This window comes from Lepisosteus platostomus, chromosome 14 (assembly GCF_059453375.1).
Source record: "Lepisosteus platostomus isolate fLepPlt1 chromosome 14, fLepPlt1.hap1, whole genome shotgun sequence".
Classification (NCBI taxonomy): domain Eukaryota; kingdom Metazoa; phylum Chordata; class Actinopteri; order Semionotiformes; family Lepisosteidae; genus Lepisosteus; species Lepisosteus platostomus.
In genome coordinates this window covers 25,636,794-25,657,798 of record NC_142624.1, presented here as the reverse complement: position 1 = coordinate 25,657,798, position 21,005 = coordinate 25,636,794, and the positions used below count along the sequence as shown (strand labels likewise).

Here is a 21,005-nt window from a genome sequence, read left to right as displayed (position 1 = left end):
TCCCTCTTTCTCAGGGAACGCCAGGAAAATAAAAAGATTGCTTCACTAGAAGCCAGAGGACTGAATTGCTAGAACCCTGATCTCATGGAGTGTATACAGCACTTTCATTTAGGCAAGTATGATGCATAATCATAATCAATATTTACTATTCTACTGCTGCTTCGTTGATTTTACTACTCGTCAGATTTTAAAATTCCTTTAAAATCACATGTCCCCTGATAAGGGGAGGGGCTCACGTAAAATTGCCAAATGTATAGCATCTTACCGTGCAAAGAACTAAAATAATAGACATAAAAACGAAAAATTCAATGCTAGCATTTTTCAATAACCCCCCTTTAATATTTTTGTATAGCCTTAAGATAAATGCTGGCCTGTGGAAAAAGTATCTCCCAATGTAGACAGATAACAAACGCCACGTATAATAATATGTCAAATTATGGGGAACATGAAAAGGATTTAGAGACCACCAAGGCGTTGTAGAATTTTAAGTTTTTTATTAGTTATTCCAAACAATTCCGTAAATAAAAAGACGAAAAACAGAATCATGTATCAAAAATCTTGAACACTCTAGAACACTAGAGGGAGCTCAGACTGCGTTTGAAGGGGTTTGTTAAACTTAAAATGCCGAGATCATTCACATAGGCACTAGTATTGTTCTTAATTTTAAACCCATGGAGTTTGTTATTCATACTTAGCAGCACAAAATAAATTGTTTATGCCTTGAATAATCCAACAAAAATCCAACCCCTTCAGTTATCTCTCAACAAATAATTTTATCTTCACACTTGACTAGAAATCCACCTTAACCACACCTTATTTTACTTGTTCTCCAGTCTCCATTCAAGATGACAATGCACACATCATCATTCACCTTTGCAAATCCCCGAAAATTGTCTTGCTCTATTACTGGTACTTACTGTACAGAAGGGTGAAACTTTCATTCCTTAGAAACAATCTATAACACGATTTCACACATAATGTTAGTTGCAGGACATAAAACAAAATAAACAGAGCAAAAACATCAGGTACACACATCATAAACTACTGCCACAAGGAAATAAGGTAGAATTTCTGTATGTTGTGAAAAGTTCAAAGGTTTGGGCATTTCCATTATTTGTAAATAAATGTCTAGGCCTGGATGCTTGCAGTTCCCAAAGTGTGATTCCAACTGCACTGCTGAGGATAAGGCCTATCCCTGCTGATTGAGTTCAATGAGACGGCCAGCAAAGACACTCAGCGTGCCGATGATACAAACAAGCATGAAGACACAGAGCAAGACGTGATCAATCACCATGGCGACGAACTTCCATTCCTCGGCGGCCTGTTGAAAAAAGGGAAGATGAGAAGAGAGAGTGGACAACAAATAAAGCACAGAAGAAACATCCCCAAATTCAAAACTATCCACAGTCCAAGAATTAATTGTTTTTTGAAGGTAGAGTGTAAAGACGGGCGGCACAGTGGCGCAGTGGTCAGCATTACTGCCTCACAGTGCCGGACCCCTGGGCTCAATTCCAGACCTGGGGCACAATCTGCACCATTTGTACTGTTACATGTCTTCATCTTGGGTTTCCTCCCACAGACTAAAGACATACTGATAGGTTTTTTGGCTTCTAGGAAACTTGGACCCTGGTGTGAGTGTGTGTGTGTTTGTGCCTGTGTGTACCCTGCCTCTTGCCCATTGCTTGCTGGGATAGGCTCCAGCTCCCCCGTGACCCTGTGTTGGGTAAAGTGGTTAGAAAATTGATATTTAAGAACGTTTCTCATAAAAAATGACAATGAACTGGCTAAACATGCTGCGTATGTCTTTTATTTGTGATTGTAGAACCTAAAATGGAGCGCAAAGACAGGGAAACTAAAATATCATAGCTGCTTATGTATAACATTATGACATAAGATTAGTAAACTTAACCACACAGTGGAGCGAAGCTGGTGATGCAGACATTTTCATTTTTATCTGAAGATGTTTCTGTGGTATTGCAGTCCAGTGGATATACAACGACAAATGTTTGTTTTTAAAATGGGTCTTAAATCATTGGGCCACGGCTCCTGTTCATTTAAAGTTACCTGTTAACTTCTTGTGACAATTTCTGTATCACCAGTTTCCAGAAATAAAAGCAACAAATAAAACTACTTAAAGATATGATAGTTCAGGTGGGTCAGGCTAGGATCACACCTTCCTCCTTCTCTTAACGACAGACTACCATTCTACTAAATTTTCTCCATTCATTGGAACTTTCATTTCACACCTTTCTACACCTATCCTGACTTCACACCTCTTGATTGGCCTCTCTTTCTGTCCCCTGCTCCTGCCTCTAACCCCTCCTCCCTCCCAGCCTTTTTTCTCCCACTACATTACCTTTGCCTACTGCCTTGTCTCTCTCACACCTGAAGAAGGCTTCACGGCCAAAACGTTGTGTTTTTTCTCTCTTCTTTTTTTCAGCATGGAATAAACCTATCACTTGTTCCTTTAAAGATATGATGCTATGTTTAAGAACAGGCCGACCCTGTTGCATAGTGTTTAGCATTGCTGCCTCACATCGCTGGGGCCCTGGGTTCAATTCTGGATCTGGGGTGCTATCTGTGTGGAGTTTGCATGCTCTGTCCATGTTTGCATGAGGTTCCTCCCACAGCCCAAAGTTATACTGGTAGGTGAAGTGGCTTCTGGCCCTGGTTTGAGTGTGTGTGTGTGCTTGTGTCTGTGTGTGCTCTGCAATGGACTGATGTCCCATCCAGAGTATACCCTGCATTGTGCCCATTGTTTATTGGGATAAACAATTCTTGGGTTCCAGTTCCCCTGCGACCCCCTACTGGATATACTGTAGCTATTAGAAAATGGAAGACGAAGAATGTTTCTAAAAAAAAGACAACATTAATTTGCTTAACATGCTGTCAATGTTGATGTCTTTGTGTGCTCTTACGTTGTTGGATTCCTGGTCCGATTTCATGGTTTCTGCGATGTATTTGACTCCTTCAATGGCGGTCCTCACGTCAGGGTTTTTGGTGATGGGGGACTGGAAAGTGATGGAGGCTGGAGTAGGTTTGCCAGAAATTTCAGAGATGTCCATGTCGGTTACAAAAATGCGCTTCTCTTGTTTCTCCCTTGAAGGCCGCTTCATCGTCGAGAAGAACATGATGTTGGGAATGGTGTCAATGAAAATCTGCAACGAAACACAGAGTACACCTGTGGCAATTTGTGTTTGTGGTGCAGGCATTGTGTAAGTACTGTACATGGAATAAAAAAGGAGATGTTTTTCAGAAGTTTCCTATTTCTGCTCAAGAGGTAAAAGAAAAAAATTCACCAATGAATTTGATCAAAAGAAAATAGAAAGCAGCAAACAAATGTACAATATAAAGTAATATTAAACAGATACAGTACTTCGGTCAACAACTTTATCATTATAACTTCTCAGATTAAGCAACACGTCAGCACAATTTAAACTTCAGAAGGTTGAAATCAAGTTAAACAACTTCAGAAAAGGGCTACAGTAGGTGACTAAAATACAATTAATGATTGTGATATTTAAAAAAATATTTTGATGTGCCCCTGAGATGGAATTGTACATTTGATAACTGTTTTCTGGCAAAAGCAGAAACAATAGAGTACATTCACAATGTACGCTCAATTTCGTGACATTATTAAGCTTTTAATAACACTGTTATTCAGTTTGCAAGAAAACAGAGGGGAGACTGCCCCTTTGTTGACAGTAGATGGCAATGCTGCTCCAGAAATCTCTTTTGCACCCTGGCATTAAAGGTGAATCTCCAGTTAAATTAAACTTTCCAATTTCACCTTATCAGTAAACTGAAAGCAGACTGTATGTTGAAACTGAGGGAATATTTTCTTTTTGCCTTTTACAGAGTGTTTTCACAGCATATCTTTAGAAAGGTAAACCTGAGCTGTTCAAAGGGAGATCTCTTATGTGTTGTTTTAACTCATTACTACAGCTAACGTGTCATTAATGATAAATATGCATAATACTGAAATAAACATGAAACAGATTTTCTTGAATGCTTACTTCCTGTAATTTGCTAAACAAAAATTTCCTTAAAGAACTTCATCAAAAGCCTTCTTAAAATCACAATACAAATATAATGTATGCTCTGTGTTCAAAGTGCTCTGAAAAGTTAAACAAGGCAACTATCCCCTTAGGACTCTCTTTCAAAATAGGTGATCCTCTAGTTTAGCTCTAATAATTGTTTCCATAACCTCAAATACTGTATAAAAGAAGTCAGACTTATTAGTCTATACTTACTTGTCCAATTTTGTCACTCTTTTTATGGATTGGTTAATTTATTCCTACTCCTGTCTTGAACAGCTGTTGAGTTTCATCAATGACTTGGAAAACCATTTCTCATGGAAACCATCTAGCTTCCTTAAGTACAACTGATAGGATAACATCAGGCCCTGAACATTTCTTAACGGTGAGTATTTCTAGTACCTGTAACACTTCTGCTTCTTCCATGTTAATACTGTTTAATAAGCATCTTTGTCCTTCCACTGCCCGAAGCGTGATGTCGCCTTTTGTTTTTGTGAACACCTGAGTGAAATACTTATTTACTTCACCAAACACTTCCCTTTCATTGTCTAGAGGTTTCCCATTTTCCCCCTGGACATACTTTACTTTATCCGTTACGGTTGCTTTGAAGTTGTAGAGTACTTTGCACAGGGTCTAACAGCAGTGTAATACCCAAGACTTCAACCCACAACCTTCTAGTCTGGAGCCTAGAGCCCTAACCACTACGCCATACTGCTCTCGTGTACAGGCGTCATGCTAATCTCATCTGTATCACCTGAGTTTTAGTGTTCTGCCTGACAACTACTCAGTCATTCACACACTGTATTATTCTGTGCTTCACAACATAAGAAAATTACAGCACCGAGGACTAAATATGTTCTGTTATATTATTGGATGTTGCAAAGTAGGTGATGGGGCCCAACATTATGTGTACTGCTACACAAAATGTGTTTGAAAATGCAGATAAGAAAGGAACAGATGTAGCTATTCCCTTTCTGACTGAATAAACCCTGAGAAAGAGGCATAAAAGGGCAAAACAAAAGGTGGCCACCCAATATCCAGCCAGCTGTACTCACCTTACGCACCCACTGTGGCATGGTGTGAGTACTTGGCGACCGGTGGTGGGTATTAATTACGATCACTGTAATTATGATGGATGTGATGACAAACACCATGGTGAACAGCATATATTTCCCAATTAAAGGCACAGCACTGGAGGTGGAAGGGATGAGCTCCACGATCACCAGCAGAAACACAGTCAGGGACAGCAAGACCGATATGCTCAGGGTCATCTTCTCACCTGTGGACAAGAAGCTCTGTAGCACTCAGCAGACAATACACCAGTGGCCCACAAGAGCCAGTAGGCGCCGTAATGAGCCCCATGCATCAACAAAATGAATACCTTTTCGGATAATGACCAGCTAGTGCCTAAATACATCCATAATCACACCTAGCTGCTGGGTAGACCGCAGGACTAACAGTCCACCCCTCTCTAGATTGGAAGCCAAAGCTATTTAAAATTGCTGCATGAGAATTCATTTAAAAATAGCTAAAAGGTGAGAGGAGCAAGGCATACATTTATCCAGAGGGCTATCATGTGTCAGGTAGGATGAAGAGGGACAGCTTGGACAGTTTTCTCTTTAATAGGCTCTCCGATAGCTGCCTTTTGGAGAAGGAATCACTGTGGCTTCAGAAAAGAGTTTGTTTTTCTTTACACTGAACGGTGATAAAAGCAAATGGGAATATCAGACAAACAGAATCCACAGCATCAGCTTTAACGATGATTATTGCTATAAGACATCAAAAGGCAGACATACATGTATTTGACAAACCTCTGTATTGTTGGCATTGAATGCAGTTTCTACAGCTGATTTGAAACTCAGGCATTCAATGTTTTTGCAAAGACAAACCCAACCTATTAGACTTAATATGTGGACTGTATAACAAATATTGTTACATAATGGCTATTCCTATGCATTTTTCGTCAAGGGGCATTATTCTTACAAATGCTGCAACTCACAGACATCATAAGAGGAAATATAAAAAAAAAACCCGACACATATAACAAACGGAACTTACTCTGATCAAATAAAAGCATCTCTGTAAAAGTATGCACAGGTCTCGTCACGGTCGGCATCCCACCCCTAGTGGGTGCTCTAATTTGGTAGCCTTCTGACTTTATTATTATCTGCTGTGTCTTGTTTTTGTGCTGTTATTTAATTGTTTCTTTCTTTTTGTTCATTTTAGTCTCTTTGTAGTCATCCCAATCAGGCACATATCCTCCCATACTAGTATGGAAGTTGTCAAAGAGGCAGATTATGAGCTGTGATCAGAGTCCCACTGGAGACGAACCTGCCAGGTATAATAAACAGTCCTTTGGCCTTTCCGGAATTCATGAGAACGGAATTTAAAAAGAAGCATAAACTCTCTCAAAGTTACACTCCAGTCAGGTTGGGCTTGCTTGTCCTTTAGAAAACACTTTGTGAGGCACGGCAGATTTTAATCCTTGGACAAATCCATGTGATCCCAGAGACAAGAATAAATTAAACTTTTCAGTAATGCTATTTATTGGATATTTTATTCCATGGTGCAGCGTGCAAGTCCCTGACCCAAGCACTGGATGAAAGCAGAGGCTCATCTGTACTTGACTGTCAAAGTTAATAGCTGATTGGATCGAGTGTATGTTCATTAGGGTAATGGAATTAAATGGTCTTTGAGGTCCTTCCAATACCCTTGCAGTCCCTAGATGAAAAGCAAGCTGGCTGATAGCATCACCTTGTACAAAACAGAAAACTTCCCCCACAAGCTCTCTTTGATCACCTGCCATGTGCTTCATGCTTCATGCTTTCTGCTCATGCAACCCCAGATAAGCAGAGAAATCCCACAGAGGAGCTGGTCTCTTTTTAGGGGCACCCCCAAGAACAGCACAAGGAAGAGGTCGCCAGACATCTATTGTGCACCTCATAGTAGTAAAGCTGGTTCACAACACACATGACAAGAAGGGCAAATGTTCCTCATTAATGAGAGCCAAAACAGAACGAGAAAATCCGTACAGAATGAGGATTAAAGAATTTAGAACAGTCTTTCTTCATCAAGAAATGTCCATGCGACTGTCGTGAAAATACCAGAATAGACACCTCCAACCAAAACAGAGCAAAACACGGTATTTCTTGATGGAAGAAAATGGGTGAATCTGACATTGTCAATATCTGCAATGACTTTCACTCCCATCAAAGCAGAATGTGTACCGAAAAAAACATACGGTGCCTTTCTACAAGAAATCACCCTCTTCCAATGATGTCCCATTTTCTTGATTCCCAAGTGATGTACCTGCATTTTTTTTAAATGAATGCTCTTACATCAAATCTCAATGCTCAAACTGAACAGTTCTATGGGCGAAAGAATTAATTGCCAGCAAAAAATACAAAGAAAAATCAAAAGCTAAAATATGTTGATTGGATAAGTATTGAGTCCCAGAGTTGACAGTATCAACACTTGGTGGAAGACCCATTGACAGTAATTACAGAGGCACTCTTTGGTTATGTATCTACCAACTTTAAGCACCAGGATGGTGTAATTTTCATCCCTTCTTTTTTGCACACTTGCTCAAACTCTGCTAATTTGGTTGCGGATTGTTGATGGGCAGCAATTTTCATTGCTGCCACCGATTTCTACACAATTTAATGTCAGGACTTTGACTGAGCCACTCAGAGGCATTCATTTTCTTATTTTTAAGCAACTCCAGTGGCTCAGCTCTGGCCCTGTGCTTTGGGTTATGTTCATGCTGAATGATAAACATTCCTCCAGGTTTTGGGTTTTTAACAGCCTGCAGCAGTTTTTCCTTAAGATCTGCTTATACTTTACTCTAGCCATTTTCCCCTTAGTACTGACAAATTTCCCAGTCACAGCTGATGAAAAGCATTCCCGTAAAATAATGCAGTCGTTACCATTCTCGACGGTAGAGATTCTGATGGCTGGTTGATACATTGGGTGTGCACCATATGTGATATTCTGCAGTTAGACTAAAAATGTGCTAATTTTCTCTTGTGTGATCACAAAACCTACATAAGGGATTTAAGATGGGTTTCTGTTTCAGTAAGAGCTTCCTTCCTGCCTCTGTGCCATTAAGGCAAGCTTTGTGGAGTGACCAGGAAATTATTGACTTATTGACATTTTCCCCCATCTCAGCCATTGAACTCTGTAACTCTTTCAAAGTCACTATTGGCATTCGGAGGGACAGCCTGATCCCGGGAGTATGGGTGATACCCCTTCCACTTCTCCGTGATCGTTTTCAAAGTGCTCAAAGGAATATCCAGTATTTACGAACCTTTATACCCTATTCCTGATCTGTACCTTTTCACAACTTCATCTCAGAGTTGTTTTCAAAGCTCCTTGGCCTTCATGGCTCTGTATCGTTGTTTTAAATTCATTACCTGACCAAAAAAGTTGACAAAAATAGATAGTTATTCTTAAATCTTGTGAACCACTGTTATTGCACAAGGACACGGGCCAGTTGTGTGACGTGTCAAAGTAGTTTTGAACATCTAAATTAATTTAGGTTTGCCCTAGCACGGGGGGTGAAGATTTACATTTAAGTTGCGTTTTTTTTCCTTTGCAGTTTTCGCTGACATTTTCACCTATAACGTGTTCAAGCTGAGCAGTCAGGTTTTATTTAAAAATAGTCATTTAAAAAGATGTATGTACGTCATTTGTAATTTAATAAACTGGGATGACATTGGAAGAGGGTAAGAGGGACTGCACGTCCCCAGGTGCATAAAGGCTGCATATTGCAGCTGAGCACTGTCTTGCCAGGTGGTCTGGGACTTAAGGCTCAGAGATAACAAGTCTGCTTGCTGTGCCAGCGATTTGGGTTTTGACTGGCACCCCTTGTGCCTTCCCATCCAGCAGTGCTTGAGTGCTATTTTTAACTCTGCCCCCGTCTCAGCCAACAATGAAGTTCATCTGAGGGGATTCAGTGCTATTTCAGCAAAAGCAAGGGACCCACTGATTTGGACTGCCAAGAAGCACAAGCGCCTCCTTTGTTTGATGCTGAATAATTTGGAAATGATCGCTGTCTAAACAGTCATGGACTTATCGAGCCGTTTTTTAACACTTCGAGGGGGCTACCACTAAAATGCGTTAAAAAAAAACAACGCTTTGAGATTGTTTTACCCCATGGGTTTTGTGAGAGCTGTATTAAGCACATCTCAAGTAATCTGGCTTTGCTTGCTTGTTTTGGAAAGTACGTACCCGAATCTGTGGGCAGGTAGAAGACCAGGCCTGTGAGGAAGGAAAAGAGCAGACAGGGGATGATGACGTTGACGATGAAGTACAGAGGCAGACGCAGCATGAGGAAATGGTAGGTGATGTCCAGATAGGGGGTGTCGGGACAGCAGGCATAATAGACCCAGTGTTTCCAGCCACGGTAATCCTTCATCACCCACTCCCCGCTCTCCATGAAGCTGCTCAGGTCCGGGCGATCGCTTTCCTGGAAAGAAGCCAATCAGAATTTGTTAAGGGCTCCCCAGAGCTTCAGGGTTGGGGGCACTGAATGAAAAATTAAATGGGGAAACACTGTCTCCAAACCGATCCCTGCGTTCTGAACTCAAAGATTGCAAGTAACTGGCCAGCCAGCTTTGCCTGACATCGATCAGACTAGAAGATGTACCCTTCTAAATTTCTAAATGCAATAAACAAAACAGTTTACTGTACGTAGGAAGCAGCAGAATAAAGTGTAAACAGAAAAGACATCCCAAGACCAAAAAATAGATGTTGGCGACATTTTAAAGACCAAACCATACTTTAATAATCTGACTCTAATGTCTGTGTCCCTGTGAGACATATGTTCTTTGTCTCTATAATACCTATGTGCACGTTTAAAGAGGAAACAATTCCTGATTCCCATTGCTTAATAAGTGTATCATTACCGGATTGATGATCACTGATGTGCCATCATATGTCCAGGTCCCCAGCTTCATGCTGCAGTTTTGCAGGTCAAAGGGGAAGTATGTGACTATGATTTCACAGTAACTCTTGAATATGGCCGGAGGAGTCCACGTGATCAGGCCTGTATGTTCCAGCAGCACTTTGGTTTCGTGAACAATAGCGAAATCGCCATCAGCACTGCAAAGACAGCAATTAAAACCATGACTGGTGTACACGTTGATGAATATTTACAGCATGGCAAGCAGTGAGATTGCCCAGGGCCTAAAAGAGCCAGCCATCCAGTTTTTTTTCTGGAGATACAGGCTGTCAGGAAGAGATAGCATTGAGCTTGGCACAGCTAACAGTCTTCAGAGAACCTGTGTTATCAAGGTTCACAAGTGTCAGAGAATACTTTTCAACCTGCTGCCTTTACACTAAAACTTTCGATTCCATTAAAAATTCCACTAGTCTGAAATTCCAATGATATTAGCACTTCACAAAAATGTGACTTTTTATGGCCTCAATAGAAGATGAAAGAAACCTATGCTCCTTGAAAATACCTTGTCCCACCTCTCGCTATTTACATACTGTATGACCTCAGCACTACAATGGAAACACAAAGCATTTCTGAAAGTTCATAAATTCCCTGCGCTAACTTAGGGAGTTAAAAGTTTGGAGAAATGGGTTTCATAGTAAAAAAAATATGTTTTCATACCAGCATGGACATGTCCTATTTTCTTTGTTACAAATAGTACAAAAATAAATATCAGCTTAGGCATTAACTGATAAGAGATTAAAGGAAAGGTTTACTGAAGTCCTTCAATGGGAACTGCGTGAACCGTGTCATTTACACAGTCGATAGAGTATTTTATCATTGTTTGAAGCAAATGTGAAAAATAACCCCTGGCCCAACCTAAACAAAATGAGCTGAGAAACACAAATATTGTGGAGGATCTGATTCTTTTTTTTCCCCAACCATCACTTTCCTTTAGGGTCTTCTTTCTTTTCACTTAATTGCTCCTTTATTTTCTCGTTGATCCTTACTTGTTGTAGAGAACAAGGTCAGGTCGCCAGATGTCAGTCGATGGAATTCGGATCTTTTTGATTCCACCATACGAGTCTGGTTCCCATTTTAAGTTGACATCTTTCCATTGCTGAAGAAGAGTAAGCAGTAAAAGATAGCAGAAACAAGGAAAAATAGAAAACACCACGGAAACAACATTATGCTGACCTTAAACGTTTCAACCAAAATAAAATTCGAGCATGAAAACAAAAATAAATTTGTCACATAACAGCAAAGCAAATGTGCTGAATTTTTATCCAACATGTTTTTGAAGAACATTCTTAGTAAATAAAAATAATATAATATAGCCTACAGTTTAAATAAAACATTAGTAATGGGATTCTATATCTGAAACAAGGCTATCCACACATTTATTAGTATTATATATAAGAAATATTCTAAATATAATTTATTAAACTAAAGTATTTTTCAGTGATACCTCTTGTATGTTTATGAAACAGTCATTCATTCTATCGTGCAGTGAACAAGATGTTCTAATAATTTTAGCTACCAGTTGCCCATATATATGTCTACATTATTAACTGCATCTTTTTTTTCCCTGGTTCAGCCCACCTAATTAAATTAAATTAGGAAAACACAATTCTTAATCGACAGTTTAGGCTCCGAATAAGTGAGGTAAGACAGAGCATACCTCCTCATCTGCTAAGAGGCTTGCACTTGTCTGATCACCCCCATCATATTTTCACTGTTATCCCAAGGAGATGACAGGAGCGCTAGGTCAGAGCTGCAGCTCCGACTGATAAAACTACAAACTCACAGGTGCCCAGCACTCCAGTTGGCCTGCTGTTGTGCAGGAAGCTAAGGACACTCGGTCCATCTCTAACCCATCAGGTCCCATGGGTCTGTGAAGTGCTGCCACTTGGAGAATCTGAGCAAGGTTTGCTTAATTGAATGAATCAGACTGAAGTGGCAATGCCTAGACTGTGGGTCTGAGGCTGGGCTCTGACCTGATCGAGCCACTCTGTGGATTATGCCACATCAGAGCCCCATGTTGCCAACTACTCCACTGTCATTTCTTCACATTAAAGTTTTATAAACAGCAAGATCCACGTGATCTGTCCACCAGTCTAGAGTACTGTACTGATGGGACAGGGTTCTTCTCCTGAGCCACTTAACAATCCTCTCTGAAATCAGGACAGTGAGCAGCTCTGCTGCAGGTGAGCTGGTCTTGTGCTGTGGTGGATTTATCCTCTATCTCGCTACTGGCGCTGTACGTGCTCCGAGCCTGCGAGCGACCGGGATCAAATTCCAGCAGGAACTGAGAGAGCTGCACTCATTATACTTACAGATTTTTGGAGCCCTTAAGAGAACTATGCTTTTTATCTGTTGTGTAGGTTCCTTATCTAATTAAAGAACGGGAAAAGCAAAAGTGACAGCAGCTGTCATAATGTAATCATGTTTGACCTTACCAGCTCTTCATGAGGCTGTTCACAAAAACCTTTTGGGTTACTCTGTGATTCTTATTTATGAACCAATCAGTGCACACCTCAGACCTTCGGTGTTGTTCACCTATTACATTGTTTCTATTGTTCGTGTCTGATACCAAACATTACAGAACTGTAGATGATTTACCTGTTTCAGACGCACATTTGTCGTCACTATCTGATTGACTTCATCCTGTCAACAGAAGGATTTTGGAAGAGTTAAAAGAGATGTCTGCCATAACAGCATTGTCCAATCTTTGGAAACTGCTGATTACATACCACACTGATGAGCTGGATGAGCTGAAGGCCCACAGTGACCACTACAGGATCCTTGTAGTTCTCGACCGGTCGCACCACTTTATTATAGCCCCTGAAAAGGTCTTTGACTAGACGCGTTTCATGTTCTGAGCCCAGGGTAGACCCTACAAAAGACAGGGCAAAGCATCCCTTTAAAGTACTGTATTAAATGAGTGGATTAATCTTTCACCTGCGTAATGGCTGCTGTGCTCTTTTACTCTTTTGCCTTCCAACATTACATTGTCTTCAACTGTTTCGAAAATTTTAAAAAAACAGCCCATAATTCACAAAATAGCGGTAAAAACGAAGAGATTTTAAAAGCTGATTTCAGCTATTTTAACGACATCACTTATTCACTTCACTTATCACTATTGTTCAAAACAGTATGTCATATGTCTATTTGTAATTTTTCACACATGATGGTTTGCGCTGAGTTGAGCACGGCATGACCAATACGAACTATAAATTCTCTGAATGGTGACAGACAAGATTGCATTTTTACCCAAAACCGCCATTTGTATTTTTTCCGTCTTAAAGGCTCATCCGCTTGATCTTGGGGGAATAACCTCTAACTTGTACTAATCCAGGAATGTCCCGTTTTTATTTCCTAAATTTAAAAACATACCTACTGCCTTACGAGATTTGCTTGGATATGTAAAACCAACAGAGCGCGCAGCTGAGACAGGCTAGACGTGCACGTGTTTAGCACGTTTTTCATGTCGTGTTTCAAGTTTGCCGTGATCAGATAACCGATGGCAAAGAGACACTTTTTGTAACTGATTTTACACTTGGGCTGTTCTGTATCAGTGTTTTAGTTATACACATGCCTTTGGACATAATAATGTAACGAATACGCCCCTGCGCATAACAGGGATCCTGGCCGCCTGGGCTGAGGAAGGTCTTCTTTAGCTCAGCCGGCAAGACCCCTGCTGAGCGACGCTGGAGACCTGAGTTTGCGCCTGTGTAGTGGAGGGACGAACTGGGGTGGGAGTGGTGAGGGCACAAGCCTGAGAACCCAAATCCGTTACAATAACATACAACATAATACTATTAACTTGTAATTTAAAAATGTATACAACCAGCAGTTTTCAGTTTCAGGCATAGTTGTTGCCCTTGTTAGGCCCCGTACTATGACATCACCAACGCTGAGCACATTAATAATAAACATAAGAGCAGAAAAGCCCAAGCTAATCTGAAATCTTTACCGCTGCTTTATTTGCGGCATATATGATGCTCCAAACCCCCACGTGTGTAAATATCTGAATTATCTTTTTGCGATTCTAGGGTAACTTGGCGAAAATGCGTTTTCAGCAAAACAAAGGGACGAAGCTCTAACACCTGGAACTCCATGAACCGATTGGGAGAAAGGGCCAATTCCAAAACGTAGAAGAATTGGAAAAAATCTTAGTTTGTGCGCATCAATTTTGACGGGCTTGCTTAACCCGATGGTCTCTGAGTTCAAGAAACCCCCTTATCACAGCTGACAAGATCGGTTTAGGCGAATTGGTTCAAAGACTGTTAATTTTGGTGTTAATCACTGGTTAATTAAACACTGTTCTGCACAAAGGGTTAAACTTTAAAGAAAAAAAAGGTCCGGTTGTTGTTCGTGGTTTCAGAATTGGAAATTCAGTCCTTTTAGAACACGAAAACGAAAAACCGAAATGGCACTGGAAAGCTGCACCCGAAAACCCCATCGTTGCTGTTTATCTGAATTTGCAACTCAGAGCTCCACTGAAGTGTAACTGGGAAAAGCTAAGCAAATAATGACACAGGGACATCGAAGTTAACGTCTTTTAAACAGCGATTTCGTGCTGTAAATTGTTAGACCTTAGTCGCCGGTTTTCTGAGAGAAAATGCATGTCCATTGACTGGCGTAATCAATTAACTGATTCACTCGCAATGCTTATTTTGCGAAGAAAACCGCTTTCATAGAAGCGTTAAATGGGATTTTATCACTCTGCAACTCACAAATGGCAACCCAGTGAAGCCCAGCAGCTGTGAGCCTGGTCAGTACCTGGATGGGAGACCTCCTGGGAAAAACTAAAGGTTGCTGCTGGAAGAGGTGTTAGTGGGACAGCAGGGGGCGCTAACCCTGCAGGCCCTGTGGGTCTTAACGCCCCAGTATAGTGATGGGGACACTATACTGTAAACAGGCGCCGTTCTTCGGATGTGACGTAAAACCGAGGTCCTGACTCTCTGTGGTCATTAAAAATCCCAGGGCGTTTCTCGAAAAGAGTAGGGGTGTAACCCCGGCGTCCTGGCCAAATTTCCCACTGGCCCTTACCAATCATGGCCTCCTAATAATCCCCATCTATGAATTGGCTTCATTACTCTGCTCTCCTCCCCACTGAGAGCTGATGTGTGGTGAGCATTCTGGCGCACTATGGCTGCCGTCGCGTCATCCAGGTGGATGCTGCACATTGGTGGTGGTGGAGAGGATTTCCCATTACCTGTAAAGCGCTTTGAGTATCCAGAAAGCACTCTATAAGTGTAAGCAATTATTATTATTATTCTGTCCTCGGCATTGATCAAGAGAAAACCGCTGCTACGCAGTTAGGGCAGTGACGTCACTGTTGGTCTTGCAGTGCTGGAACTGCATGCCGGCGATTTTGACTTTGAGCGCTTGCATACAATGGGAAATATTGCTGGACAGTAAGAGAATAACATAACGTACCCATAATTATAGCGATTATAGATAAAATGCAGTGCAAGGAGTGCGGTGCTCGTGGTGATTTCTTCCACAAACGAATATGTGCAGTATATCTGCTACAACTTGCGGCAGCAACTATCTGTGATCTGTAATGACGCAGAAAGGACTGACTTCATTTAAGTCTACTGTCACAAGTATAAACCAAACCCAGACGAAGAAGTGAAAAGATGGGGGAAGAATCTTCATTGAAAACCCTGACACCGATGGAAAATAAAAAGAGAATTACGAGGTCTCGAGGAAAGCCATCTTTTGAATATTAGTAAAGTGTTGGTTTTTCTTTTGCAGTGTTTTCTCTGTGGCATTTCCGTCTGATTATTTTTTCTTTTCAAGGTCTAGATTTTTCTTTGGATATTACTGTTGTCCTAGTGGTTACTTGTACGTCTTGTATATTGATTTCAGTCATTTAAAGTATATGTGCGTAACGCTGAATCACACGCAGATGTGTGTGGGGTTGTGCGCTGGTGACGACGCATACATGTTGCCCCCCTCAGTGAGGGGAAAAAAAAACATTTCGTGACCTGTGGTTTTAGGGACAGTTCCGTTTTACTGTTCTGTATCCGCAAGGTGCTATTCGTGCAATAATTTAAATATAATTGCAATAAGAAAAAGGTACAGGGTGGTGTAAGTGTCCTGTTCCACCGTCTTCCCAAGATTATAATCCAGTGTTTGGAAAGACGAATCAAGTGCATTTAAAATTGAGGATGAGTTGTGTAATTTACCCAATTTTTACTCCAGTTTACCGTTTGTAACTTTTCCTTGCGTTTTCCTTCCACACGATTGTGATCAAAATAATAGCACGTGTTCTTATTACGTTGGCCGGAGTCAAACTCAGGCCTCTTGTGCTTGACAGGCGGAATGATGTCTGAGCCCAGCCAGCAATGTCAGGTATTGTAAAGCCATTTCCGCCGCACAGTGGACCGACGCCAAGGGTGTACAGTTGCGCTCTGTGGGTGACCTTGAAGCGGAAGTTTTACAGATTGCAGTTGCACAGTTTGCGAATTTTTCACAAGATAGGGCAAACTGTCAAGATACAATTATGAAAGGAACTGCATTTTGACATTCTCACTGGATATGAATTCAATTGAGAAACTCCCCCCCCCCCCCCTCTACACACTAGCTTTCCTCACTCCAGTGTGTGGAACTGGAATTAGAAGCTGTGCTTGGGTCCACATGCGCCTGTCAATCAGAATCCCAAGTGTACTGTCTTCGACATAGACATTAAAATCCTTTTGTTTGTAACGATCTTAGCATACTTTTCTGTGCTGTCTTTATTTGTGCTTCAGAGGTTGTGTACTGTAGTAAGCACACACGTGTAAAAAAGTCAATTAAATTCAGAATCAAAGAACAGTTTAGTGGTTTCAGGAATATTACAAGAACAACAGTCGTTTAATATGTTTCATATGCTGTAAATTACATTTTAAAATACACGTTTATCACCTCGTGCACGTCACTAGAATTAATTAAAACATTGTGTAATTTTTCTTTTAAGAAATAACGCTATCGCATGCAGTATAACCCAGTGGCAACATTTGGTTCAGTTTGAAAGCCAACCCAGAAGGTGGAGATTTTAACTTACCCGTTAAAATGACAAAAAGTGGCACCAGCTTGGAAAAGGACCTTAAATGAGTCATATTGACAGCTCGAGTTGAATCAGTCGTTATGGGAATATTATCAGATCATGGTTGATCACACAAACAAGGGAGAAAAACTATCCTGACTGCTCACTGCTTGCTTCTTCAACTTAGTAGGACTGGAGCTGAGCTATTGTTGTGTCCCATCTGTGTCAGTGGCCGACAGCTGATAGCTGTCACTGGGAGATACAGTATTTCCCGACATCCGGTATCAAGTTAAAATGTCTTCATGTCTGCACCCAAGCTAATTAGCGGGGATTGTCTCGTTTCCTTAGAAAAATCAAGAATATCACTTTAACATAAATGAAGTGTTAATGTGTAAATGAAATAGTGATGATATTATGTATTGATTAAAGCCGATAAAAGTAAACGGAGAGAAAAAAAAAGCTCTGCCCCGTGTGAGGATCGAACTCACGACCTTCAGATTATGAGACTGACGCGCTACCTACTGCGCTAACGAGGCTCTGCAGAAACTCCCCCAGAACGGTAATAAAAGATACATAACAACTACAAAATCCTACTAACGAGTCAATATTTTTACGAGTGAGTCAGTGTCTGTGTTTGAAGAAGAGACGGGTTTCCTTTCGGCGATTTAAGGAATGAAATATCTTTGTAGAAACCGTCCAAGTACTGTAACAGCCTGCCCGTACGCTTCACAGGGCGACTCGGGCACAGTCGCTCAAAGTTAGAAAGGCTTGTCCCTCGTATTACAGCTCCTAATGCTCGATACTTCACAATCAAGAAAGAGATAACTTTTATTCTTGATTAAATTAATCTGATTAGCAAAAAAAAAATCATTACAGAAACCACACACAACAAATCAAACCAGACTGGTAAATGTCGCCAAAAATCAAATAAAACTGGCCTTTCTTGCGCGAAACTGGCTTCAGCCTGGATAAACATTGTTGAGCACAGGTCTGCAGAGGATTAACTAGGTTTTAAAAAGGTAACTGATCATGTTATTTTTCGTTCGTCTGTTGAGGGGAAATTACGGTTCTTTAAAAGACGAGCATAATACTTCCGGAAACAAGGACAGGCGTTTTTTGGACGAATGTAATTAGTTCAGTGCAAACACTGATTTTGAACACAATACAAACAAACGAGCGGTCGAAAGGCGAGTTTATTGATGAAAAATCTTTAATTTTCAATGAACTATTGGGGACTGTGCTTTATCCTCTAGACGAGAACCTTCAGTCTCGCAGTATCAAATTTCACCTAACACTTGCACCATCGTAAATGCATAACATCTAGATGTTTTACTGTCGTAAAAAAACAGCAGCGTGATTACTTGCAGTTAGAACACAAAGACAATTTATCAGACCAGCTCAGGTTGCTCCCAGATGGAAAAAGAAGCTTAATTAGCGCTCTTCTTAAATTGTACAGCTGCTCTCTCTCAGTAGTGGGACAGACGGAACAAAGCGACTCGATTTCTCCGCCGGTCTCTAAGCCATCGGCTTCAGCCATTAGCGTCTGGCAGAAACTCCGGAGAATACAGAATTGAGTAGCATTTTTTTTCTATACGTGCACGTCCATTCCCAACCATCCGAATCCTAATCTTAAAAAAATACCAGTGTGTTTTACAAAGATGGGGAAAACCTGCTACTGTTAATCGTCAGAGGGAAACGCAACGTTTTTGGCACTCTCCACTGTGTTCCGCGTAATGCTGCTGGATGTCTGATCTTAATTGTTTCTGACCCCATATTGGTGTGGATTTGTTTATTTTCTTTCATTTTTTTAAATGAAAACCTATATATTCCTTTAAAAGAAAGCTCCATAGTATCCGAATTACACAACAGCAGTTTGTTGCTCTCCGAAACCTTCTGACAATGGCGATGAACCAAATCTTTGGATGCAGGGGATTTATATTACGAATATATATACTGTAGCGTGTTCTACGCTATTTCAGGCTCCACAAATTGAAATACTGTCCTGGATCGTGAGGTTTAATGACCATGTGTGCCTGCAAAAGTGCAAAAGCAATAAAAGAGCCGTTTTAAACGAACAGCTATTTAAGATTTCATCCAGATTTTTCACTTCTTAATGAAATTTGGAATTTACATTTTACCCAAGGCCAAGGAGGAATTAGTACATTTCAAGGGTTAAAGAGGTGGAGGAAAATCCCTATTAGTAATTATAATCCTTTTTGCAGCTGAAGCTATAATAAATTTGCCTTTCAAGGATATTTTCAGCGTAGCCTGGTTTCTGGGCTTTTACAACTTCTGTTGACAGAGTGGATTTTCACATTGTAAAATCATGAGACATAAAACCTGAAACGTATTTAGGGATTAAGTTACGTCAGAAAACTCGGAGCTGAAGACGGACCGTTTTTTTTAAATGTTTTCCATAGACAAAAATGCAAAGTAAATCAAATGAATTTACAAAGCTTGCAAAAAATGCCTCGTTGTTAATTTAATGTTCACAAATTCCATTTTTAAACTCCGAGAAAAGCTCACCAGAAAAGACTGAAGAATCTGCCAGTGCCCACTGAAGTATTATAAAAGTGAGTCATAACCCTCAAAGTAAGAAAACGGGATTGTTCCTCTAAGTGATCACGCCTGTAAAGAGACTGGAGCTGTGTGAAATAGTGTTAGCACCATGGAAACAGTCTGGACACTTACATATATTGATTTTAATGGTTCATCATCTTTTAAAAATATTGCGTAGAAAGTAGGTCAGCTTGCTGCATGTTGAATGAGCCCCTGTTCGTCAGACACAGTTGACGGTCCCTTAATTTTTGGTGGGAGAGAAATATATAATTAGGATTCATTAGTGTGGATAAATGAATAGAACCCATAATTAATTCATCAAACATCATTTGATGTGAATCAAAGTATCTCCTGCGGTTGCAACACACTGTACAGCTATGCGTCAGTCTCGTTTATTGTCCCGATCTCTTATTGCATGTCTTCTTTAGAATACACAGCATTTCTGGTCTCACATACACCTGTTTTAAAAAAAATACAACTAATCTTTTAAACTGCGAGAAAAAGATTCTTTCCACTAACTGGCATTGTGGTCGAAGATAAGATGTGAGATCCACTGTATCCAGGATATACTGTACCAGGGGGCACTATGCCACGTCCTGCAAACCTGATTTGGTGCCTCTAAGCATAAAGACAAGCTGTGCATTTACCGCCAGAGAATTTGTGTTGTATCCAAGTCCACAGCACAGCAAAGAAAACAAAATGAACTTGTAAACTGGAGCTCCCACCTGCACTATACACAAAAATAAAGCCCAAGAAGCAGAAACCAGAAGACTGCCAGTCTGCTTTCACAGTGCCCTCTTGTGGTGTGGAGGAGAGCTGGCCTCTCCAGCCATTCAAATACAGTGAGTGATATTTGTGCGACGAATGTTTGAGGAAATATAAAAATAAAATATATCTTTGAGAGCATTTGTATGAGAAGAATGCTGTTCTTTATATATAATTTCACCAATACATATGTAAAGAATGTACCTCATGTATCATGTATGTATGCTTTACATAAAGTGTCTTCAAGGGGAAACTGTGGTCCGAAACGCTCAGACTAGTTATTAAAACTAGTAAAAAAAAATGATGGTATCTTTATATTTTACCAATTCTGAATTAAATACAAAATTGTGAACTTTGTCAAAGTACTACATAGTTGCTATGTTGTCGCAAACCCCGGTTTTCGTCATTGATGGGCGAAAGAGGAAGTTCGCGTGAATTGTGACATGAAGTGGCCCTTCCTGCTCACTAGTCACCGTAATGGCTAGTGTCACATGATGTGATCACATGAGTGAAGTAGTACAGGATGAGCAGCAGGCATTTCACCACAGAAATGTTACATCCTGATCTGCGTGCAGAGTTAAGAAGTAGTATTTGTCAGCAAAACCTTCTCAAAATCAAGAGCAATATTTCTATTGGATTAAAAGAGCTGTATCCACAAACCTGCTTG

General features: G+C 40.6%; 1 protein-coding gene and 1 non-coding gene across 2 annotated transcripts; both read right to left on the bottom strand.

The window, feature by feature from the left end:
• Positions 1-474: 474 nt before the first annotated feature.
• chrna1 (cholinergic receptor, nicotinic, alpha 1 (muscle)) lies at positions 475-17,289 on the bottom strand. Its single transcript, XM_088605251.1, has 9 exons — positions 17,033-17,289; positions 12,729-12,871; positions 12,598-12,642; positions 10,986-11,095; positions 9,944-10,139; positions 9,267-9,504; positions 5,093-5,316; positions 2,919-3,158; positions 475-1,321 (listed from the first exon to the last, which is right to left on the bottom strand). The coding sequence occupies exons 1-9, from the start codon at positions 17,085-17,087 to the stop codon at positions 1,190-1,192; spliced, it is 1,383 nt and encodes a 460-aa protein (XP_088461377.1). The 5' UTR covers positions 17,088-17,289; the 3' UTR covers positions 475-1,189.
• Positions 17,290-17,477: 188 nt separating this feature from the next.
• On the bottom strand, positions 17,478-17,550 carry trnam-cau (transfer RNA methionine (anticodon CAU)). Its single transcript has one exon. It is a non-coding gene; the product is annotated as a tRNA-Met (tRNA).
• Positions 17,551-21,005: the final 3,455 nt, after the last annotated feature.